This window comes from Eublepharis macularius, chromosome 12, assembly GCF_028583425.1.
Source record: "Eublepharis macularius isolate TG4126 chromosome 12, MPM_Emac_v1.0, whole genome shotgun sequence".
Taxonomy (NCBI): Eukaryota; Metazoa; Chordata; class Lepidosauria; order Squamata; family Eublepharidae; genus Eublepharis; species Eublepharis macularius.
Genome location: NC_072801.1, coordinates 52,514,033 through 52,523,346, shown reverse-complemented (window position 1 = coordinate 52,523,346; position 9,314 = coordinate 52,514,033). Strand labels below are relative to the sequence as shown.

The 9,314-nt window shown below is 48.4% G+C and overlaps 1 protein-coding gene across 1 annotated transcript; it reads right to left on the bottom strand.

Moving 5' to 3' along the window:
• Positions 1–8,183: 8,183 nt before the first annotated feature.
• LOC129339338 (olfactory receptor 14I1-like) lies at positions 8,184–9,176 on the bottom strand. The gene has a single exon (XM_054993923.1). It carries the CDS (start codon positions 9,174–9,176, stop codon positions 8,184–8,186), a length of 993 nt encoding a protein of 330 aa, XP_054849898.1.
• Positions 9,177–9,314: the final 138 nt, after the last annotated feature.

Sequence of the window (9,314 nt, the reverse complement as noted above, 5' to 3'; positions counted from 1 at the left end):
TAGACGTCCCAGTAAAGTCATCCCAGTTGAAACCACTATGACTTGCTCATGTCTGGTTTTATAAATATTGATTAATTCACACAAACATATATCTAAACTGCATTATTATTATTGTTGTTGTTGTTGTTGTTGTTCATTGAATAAATACATACACATACACATACACATACACATATATCTGTCAGCTCTAGCCACATTCAAAACTTGACTCTATTTTTCTCCATTTCTACTATTATGTTTCCTTACTTGAGACCCAATCTCTGTCCTTGGTCTCAAAAGATCGGCTTGCTGTACTTTTGTATACAATTTTGCCTCCATGAGTCCCATCATTTATAATCTGAGGGCCAAAGAGCTCTGTGTGGCTATAATGTATTTGTACTTGTCTGATGCACTTGCTACAATTTTATACTGAGAATTTTTGGCTCTGTATCTATCTACATAGTATGCATATACACAATTAATGGAAGAAAAATGATCTGTACAGAGAGATCTAATATATTTGGGAACATTCAACTAGGCAAGCCCAGATATGTTATATCATTACAAAAAGGGATTTTCCTCTTTGTTTTTCCCATAGGGAAGTATACATTCTACCACCTGAGTTCTTTTATCTTTTAAGCAGGCCTGTAAGACAGAGATATTCCACTAGGTATATGGTGGAAGCTGGTCTTCTATTCATCATGGTGAGCCTCCCCACTGGTCTTCTGTCAGGAGGAGCTCTATATCATCTCAGCCCCTCACATGAGTTATAGTGTGGACAGTAACGGCTGTTTCCTCTCCCCTCCCCCCCTCCCCCATACATTATTGGCGGAGGGGGTTGTATTAGCCACTGTCTTGGGAACTGTATTTCATGATAACTATGATGTGGTTTTATTGTGATTTTTAAATGTATTTATACCTTGTTGTAACCTGCTCCGAGCCTGCTTGTGGGGAGGCTAGGGTAGAAGTTTAACAAATAAATAAACATAAATAAAGGGATAAGGCAATGTTCTCCCAAATATATAATGTTAACGTAATAGATTGCTTTACTTGTCAAGGTTATTAGCAACTGAGCTACAGGCTTGTGGTTGATTAATTTCCTATTAAAGTGCATGAGAGAGAGAGACTTGATTAAATTGATGTCAAGTCAGCTGTGGGGTTTTCACTCTCCTTACTCCTCAGACTCCTCATACTTCAGTGCTACATAAATTCTGTTCTGCTTCCATTCTGTTGCAGTGTATCAGTTGCAACATGGAATTTACCACTAGACACGGGCACGAATGTGAAAAAAAAACCAAACATGCTGTCCGTGGTTCTTTGACGTCCATGAATATGAACAGAAATGAACATGTTCTGTTAATGACCATGTTCATTGTTTGTTGTTCATGGTGGCCAGAATGGTCCCCGTTGGACTTAGAGAGCCAGTATTCACAGGGAGTGTTCAGCAGGCTCTCCTCTAGCTAGCAACCAAGTTTGGTCAAGATTGCAATATGGATCTAGGAGTTATACATTCCCAAATCTGACACCCCCAGGAAACTCACATTCAAAACAATTGGAGCCACCAGTTGACTTTGGCCCCATGTACAAGCAGTGGACTTGAAGGTGGGCTGCCTCCCCTCTAGGGGACAGGGTGTGTGGCAGCTCATTGGTGGCACCCCCATGTACCTGCTCACCAGGCCTCCTAGAAGCTACTTTCTGCCAAGGCATAAAGGTGGGTGATGTCAACTACTGCTGGGCCTGGCAGACTGGAGGAGGAGGTGGTGGGCCGACTCCCCTCTAGGGGGTGGGAGGTGTGGCCACTCGCTTGCGGCACCCCCATGTGCCCACCCACCAGGCTTTCCGGAGGCTACTTTCCACTAAGGTATAACCGTTGGTGATGTCAGTGGCCATGGGCATGGTGGGCTGGGGGAGGTGGTGGGGTGTGTGGCCACCAGGCCTCACAGAGGCTACTTTCCACCAAGGCAGTAATGTGGGTTATATCAGCCGCCGCCGCATAACCAAATGACCCAGCAACAGTCTGCAAATAAAACCCTCCAGCAAGACACCACGGCGTATGGGGAGGCCTTGCACACACAAACACCCACCCTTGTGGGTCAGAGACACCAACATACATCCACCTGATGGGGACATTATGGCATCAGGAGCAATGCTGTTGTCCACACCTCACATGATGCAGAGGCTGTTGCTGCCCAAACACACCAGCTGGACATGGAGCATTGGACGTTTAGGTACATGGGATAGATAGGTTTCTCGATAGATAGGTGCATAGCTGTATGGGATAGGTGTATAGGATAGAGAGATGCATGGATACATTGAATAACTGTATTGGATTGACAGAAGAGACAGACATCATGTACTGAGACAATGGGGAAACAGGTGGATTGCATAAATGTCTGCGTCATCCCGTCATTAGAAAGTTGGAAGGAAAGAACCAAGGGTGGGAGGTTGGGCCTGCCCCTAACATATAGAAGCGGAGGCTCACATGCTGGCCATCGAGGTGGTGGAGGATGCCTCCCCCCATTGTGGGGAAGGCATCAGTTCCCCTAGAAAAGGGGATTGTGGGCAGACAGGTAGGTGCCCATGTGAGCTGTGGGCTACCCCCTGCATCACCCACTGGCCTGCCATCAAAAATGTGGCAGTCTATTCAGCACCCTAAAGAAGACAGCAGTTCCACAGAATCCACACCACTTGGAGACACCTTACTTGTGCTGGCACAGTACAAGCACTACTAATAAGTAATGTAGGCTGCCCCCCACATCACCCACCTTCCTGCCTTCATGGAAAGGATGGGAGTCGCAAGACCCATTCCCCCCTGCTCAGAGGGGACAGCAGGTGCCATGGGCAGGGGTCACCATGCTGTGCAACCATATGTGCAACATCTCCTGAGGTGTCCCTTGTGGCCAAAAGCAGTGGCAGCTGACATCGCCCACCTTCCTGCCTTTGCAGAAAGGACAGGATGAGCAGGACATGATCATATTGGTTCCATCCAGAGAGGGCAAGCTGGAAAGAGGACCAGGAGGTTGTCAGGGAGAGGATGTGATGGGCAGGAAAAGTCATGGGGAAGGATCATTTGGGCACCATCCAGAGAGGGAGAGGTTGAAAGAGGGAACATCTGGGAACTTGTCAGGGAGAGGAGAACAAAGGGTCACCGGCCGCATTGCAGAGCAGGACTAGGAAGGCCACCTCATTTGCGAGCCATGAGCCAAGAAACCCACTGAGCTTCTCTTCGGTGGCAGCGAACACCACCCACCTTCCTGCCTTCATGGAAAGGACAGGATGGACAGGACAGAAGAGGTTGTTGGGAAGGGTCAGAGTGGTTCCAGAGAGGGCAAGGTTCAAAGAGGGATGGGGAGCTTGACAAGGAGAGGAGGACCAAGAGTTACCAGCCATGTTGCAGAGCAGGACCAGGAGGACCCCAACATCCACTGTGTTGGATTACACAGACTTCTCCAGGAGAGGCTTGTATGCCTCCTGTGTCAAAGTGGAGGCTGTTGCCAGCATCACCCATTTTCCTGCCTCTATGGAAAGGATGGGATAGACAGGACAGGAGAGGTCATTGGGAGGGGTCGGAGTGGTTCCAGAGGGGGCGAGGTTCAAAGAGGGACCTGGAACTGCTCTGGGAGAGGCTTGTCCGCCCCTCCTGTGTCAAAGTGGAGGCTGCCATCAGCATCACCCACCTTGCTGCCTTAATGGAAAGGTCTGAGCAGTTGAAGAGAGGGAGAGGTCGAAAGAAGGGCCAGGAACTGGGAAGATCTGAACAGTTGCAAGGCCTCATCTGACGATCCCACTGAGATACTCAGCAGCAGCAGTGAACATCACCCACCTCCCTGCCTTTGTGGAAAGGATGGGATGGACAGGACAGAAGAGGTCATTGGGAGGGGTCAGAGCGGTTCCAGAAAGGGAGAGGTCAAAAGAGGGACAGGGGACTGGGAAGATCCCAACAGTTGTGAGGCCTCATCTGAGGATCCCACTGAGGTACTCAGTGATGGCAGCTGTCATGGCCCAGTCTGAGAGTGAGGTCTCCTCTGGAAGAGAGGAGCCTCGTGTAGCCAGCCAGGACTCCTCAGGAGAAGAGGAGCCCTGTATAGCCAGCCCTAGCCCTGATTCAGCAGAAGCCAGCAATCAGGAGCAACAGCTGCTGGCTGATCAGAGCTTGCAGCCAGCAGCTGAGACACCAGCACCCTCTAGCTACAACACCACAGGGGAAGCTCAGCCAGGGACTTCTACAGGTGCAGCACAGCCAAGAGCCTCCACCCCCCCGAGGTTCACCCACGCCCAAGGAACGCCGCAGGCAGTGCCAGAGACTGGAACTGCAGGAGAGATGGCGCAGTGCTCGCCTCTTGAGCCAATGCCAACTGCTGGAGAGTGACGATGAGTAGCGTCAGGATGGAGCCCCAGCAGCTGGCTGAAAACCACTCCTGGCTATAAGAGCTAGTCTGGAGGAACTGCCGGGCATGGAAGCAATGTGTCTACTGCCTGCAACCACTCCGTGTTCCGTGTTCCGTGTTCCGTGTTCCGTGTTCCGTGTTCCGTGTTCCGTGTTCCGTGTTCCGTGTTCCGTGTTCCGTGTTCCGTGTTCCGTGTTCCGTGTTCCGTGTTCCGTGTTCCGTGTTCCGTGTTCTGTGTTCCGTGTTCCGTGTTCCGTGCCTGCTTTTGGACCTGACACTACCGGTAAATGACCTTGGATTGTACCTGACCTTGCTCTTGGACTCTGGACTCACTCCTGGCGTTATCTCGTGCTCTGACCACCGGTTTGACCTGGCTTTTGCTCTTGGAACTCCCCTCAGACTCTGGCATTAAGGTTTGGACTTGAACCACCCTGCTTGGGCTGGCCCAGCCCGTGACAGCAGCAAACATCACCCACCTTCCTGTCTTTGTGGAAAGTACATGACTGTTCATGGTGGGACCCATTCCCCCCTGCCCAGAGGGGACAGCCAGTTCCATAGGGATGGCTCACCGTACCACACAATTTCATGTGCAACAACAGCTGAGCTGTTCCTTGCTCCCAGAAGCCACCATAGCTGACATCTCCCACCTTCCTGCCTTCATGGAAAGGGCAGGATGGACAGGGCAGGAGAGGTCATTGGGAAGGGGCGGAGTGGTTTCAGAGAGGGCAAAGTTTGAAGAAGGATGGGGAGCTTGACAGGGAGAGGAGGACAAAGAGGATGCCAACATCCACCATGTTGGATTGCACAGACTGTTCTGGCAGAGGCTTATCCGATACTCGTGTGTCGCAGTGGAGGCTGTTGTCAACATTACTCACCTTCTTGCCTTCATGGAAAGGAGGTGTCAAGTGACCCATTGCACAGAGGGAACAGCACAGAGCCCCCCATGCACAGAGGGGACAGCAGGAGCCTTGGATAGGGGGCTCTGGGCTGTGTAACCATGTGCTACAGCTCCTGAGCTGCCCTATGGAGCATCAGAGAGCACCCACATTCCTGCCTTCAGGGAAAGGACAGGATGGGCAGGACATTTTGTAGGGAAGGATCGTATTGGCACCATCCTGAGAGGGAGAGGTTGAAAGAGGGAATGGGAACTTGTCTGGGAGAGGAGGGCAAAGGGTTACCAGCCAAGAAAGCAGCCCTAAGAACAGAGGGGGACTAGAGCCCTCTGCGGAGGAGCTTGGCCTACAACCACAGTAGACTGGGGTGGCTCAGAGCCAAGGTAGGTCCAGGTCCAGGGAGGGATAACAGGTAGGTTGAGGTTGACCTTGATTAAGGTCAACATGTCCACAAGGCCTGGGTGCAGACATGCATGATGAGGACAGAGGAGGTCTCCCACATGGGAGAACACCTGCTCACTCTGCACACTGGTGGGAGGGTAGGACAAGAAGTCGCTTGCGAAAATGGACAGATCCACCATACAGCAGATTTAGTGGCCCAATACTCCAATGGGTTGGAATGGGGGGGGGTTCAGTGGGCTCCACAAGGTGCTTGCACACCATGGCCCCTGATGCATCCTTCACTGTGAGAGACGTGCCAACCATGCTGTGGCCAAACACACAGCCCACCATTGAGGCCCAGAGATCGAATGGGGCCATTTGGGTGGGTCTCTGACCCATCTGCATGGTGATGCTGCCCTTGATGCGGGGGTTGCAGAGGGATGGCAATTGGTATGGCACTTCGTGGTGCAGAGGATGCAAGCACTCAGCCAAGCATGCCTGCATCCTCCTCACAAAGACCCTGACCCTGTGGAACAGCTCTTGCTCGTGCTTGAGCTCCTGGACAAGGAACGGGTCAAGCCCATGGATCTGGGGGATGACATGACCCAGAATCCTTGCAGGGCAAATGTCTGCCTCCTGAGCCCTTTTAGCAGCACCACCCCCAACACAGATGTAACAACCTCCCCAATGGCAGCCTGCCTCACTGTTCTGCTCTCACCAGCAGCACCTTCGGGGCAAGTCTTCTTCCTTGGGGTGGATTCCGGTGACCCTCCCACTGATCCCATGTCAGAGGAGCTGGTGGACCTCTGTCTCCCCCTGATGGATGTTTTGCTGTCCAAGGACAGAGACTAGAGGCTTGGGTGGTGCATCTTCAGGTGCCTAGTCAGGACCGTCGATGACTGGTGCTTTGGGTCATTGCCCCTGTGTACCAGGCCATCACAGACACAGCACCGCACCACATGGGGGTCATTCTAAAAGGCCCCAAAGTGCCTCCAAATGGAGAGTTTGAACCATGGCCCACTAACTGTTCCAGGGGAAGGAGGATGAAGGGTTACAGGATTCCAGCCATTTCAATCCCCACCTGCATACAATTGATCAGTGTTATGGGGGCAGTCTGTGTGTTCTGCCCATGGGTGCCTCTTTCTGAGTCTCCTTTGACTCACAAATCACACCTGACAACAGGGGGAGGATCTGCAGTAAAAGCTTGATTAATCAGCATTTTGGGTCAAATGTCAACCCTGTTAAACTGAACAGCTTGTAACAAAATTCTTACTTAGATCTAGAAATGTTAAGCCTTTCCTTTATATCTCTTAGGGCCAAGCTACAAGTGATGAATGACACTTGAATGGCAAGTGGATTACATGGAGTGCAATTGGAGGGCAAGTGACTAGGGGGGAATACACTTGCCATTCAAGTATCATTTGTCACTTGTAGCTTGGCCCTTTGTTTATCAGCAGCCTTGATGGGAAACTTCCTTCTGATCCTGACTGTAATCCAGAATCATCACCAACATAGTTCCATGTATTACTTCTGGGTGAATTTATCATTCTTAGATGCTTCCTACATATAGATCACTTTCACCAGTTCATGGTCAGTTCATTGACAAGCAGCAAACAGATTTCCTTCTCTGGATGCATTATCCAAGTATTTTTCATTCTCACATGTGCAGCAGCCAAGTAGTCCTTTCTTTACTTCAGTACAGATGAAATGAAACACCCGCTTCCAAGTGGAAGATTTTGCATGGGTGATGGAGGGTTAGCAGTATAACCAATGCAGTCGTACAAATTACTAACACATTTTTTTTCTCTGACATTTTCCTGTTATTAATCTTGAACTGATACAACAGCAATCATGTGACTTATTCTTACCAAAAACCTTTATCTGGGTTCATTTTGCTTCTTTTTAATATGAGTTTCATATGGGTATATCTTCTCTACTGTATTCAAGATTCACAGTGCAATCCTAAACTGCAGGGTAGAAAGTGAAAAGGGAGTGAACTAAGCCTTGCATGGGCATAAATGGCAGGTGGTTGTAACTCCTCCTCCGCTGGTGCCCTGAGCTCACTAAAGAAAAAGTAACTTTTGTTAATTACAGAGTCTAAGGGCCAAGCTACACATGACGAATGACACTTGAACAGCAAGTGGATTGAGTGGAGGGCAAGTGAACAGGGAGAAATACACTTGCCGTTCAAGTGTCATTCGTCATGTGTAGCTTGGCCCTTAGTCTGTTATTTATAGCAGCAAGTGCTGTTGTTGGGAAAAGTACAAATTAGCAATCTATTTAGTATACATCTAAGATAGTCATTTATATAACATCTTTGACAACACCACTGATAATAACTGTCTTATATTAGCTACTATAATGCCATAAGTTTACTCTATTAATTACTCTATAGGTTTACTGTCTATTAATTATCGGTACTATATTGATGTAGCACATGAATTACAAAGCTCTCCATTTCTTCTTAATGGCTTGGTTCTATAAGACCTTCCATAACATATGCAGTCAGTTGATAAAGGGAATCTTTGAGTTCCTTTTTGGCTCAGGGGTTTTTGTGTCTTGATTGAATACGATGCCACAGAGATACACAGTTTTGTTTTCCTTTGATGGGCTCACTCCAAGATCTGTAATAGAGTTTCCATAGCACTGCTTTGATTTCCTTGTTCCTCATGCTATAAATTATGGGATTCATCAGTGGTGGAATAACACAGTAAGCCATAGTAATCATTCTGTCCAGACCTACCCAGATGCTGGATGTTGGTTTTAGGTTGGCAAAGGTACCAGTGGAAAGAAACAAGAACACTACAATGAGATGAGGAATGCAAGTAGAGAAAGCTTTCTCTCTTCCCTGCACAGTAGGGATTCTGAACACTGTTTTGAAGATTTCAACATATGATACAACTATAAAGCCAAAGCAGCCCAGTCCTAAACATGCACTAAAACCAAGCATTGCAACTTCAATAAGATACAAGTCAGAGCAGGAGAGCTTGAGTAGTTGGGGGATCTCACAGAAGAACTGATTGATGATGTTGGAGCAGAAAGGGACTGCAAAGGTGGCTCCAGTGTGTATGGTTGCATAGAAAAGACCACTGATCCATGTGATGGCTGCCATTTGGATCGATGCCTCCTTATTCACCACCATTTCATAATGCAGGGGGTTACATATGGCAACATATCGGTCATAGGCCATGACAGTGAGGAGGAAGTAGTCTGATGCCATGAAGAAGAAAAGGAAGAAAACCTGGATGACACATTCTGGGTAAGATATCAACCTGGTGTTCATGAGAGAGTTACCCATTGCTTTGAGTATAGTGACTGAGATGTAACCTAGGTCCATAACAGACAAATTTGCCAGAAAGAAGTACATGGGGCTGTGGAGACCAGGATCTGTTGCTACAGCTGTGATTATCAGGATATTCCCAATGAGTGCTGATAGATAAATCAACAGAAAGATCACAAAGTGTACAAGCTGAATCTCTCGAACCTCAGAGAATCCCAAGAGCAGAAATTCATTAATGGAACTTTCATTGGACATCTTGTACTTCATGCCCTATATGAAAAGAAACAGAGATGAAAGAGACCCAGTCTTCCTTATATAGTCCTCATTTTTTTTTTTAAAAAAAAGCATCACTGGCTCCTTTTTAATACTATCATTCTGTGAACAGATACAGAT

What these genes read in the sequence shown, in the direction of transcription:
- LOC129339338 (XM_054993923.1), bottom strand. Translation starts at nt 9,176, where the DNA reads ATGTCCAATGAAAGTTCCATTAATGAATTTCTGCTCTTGGGATTCTCT.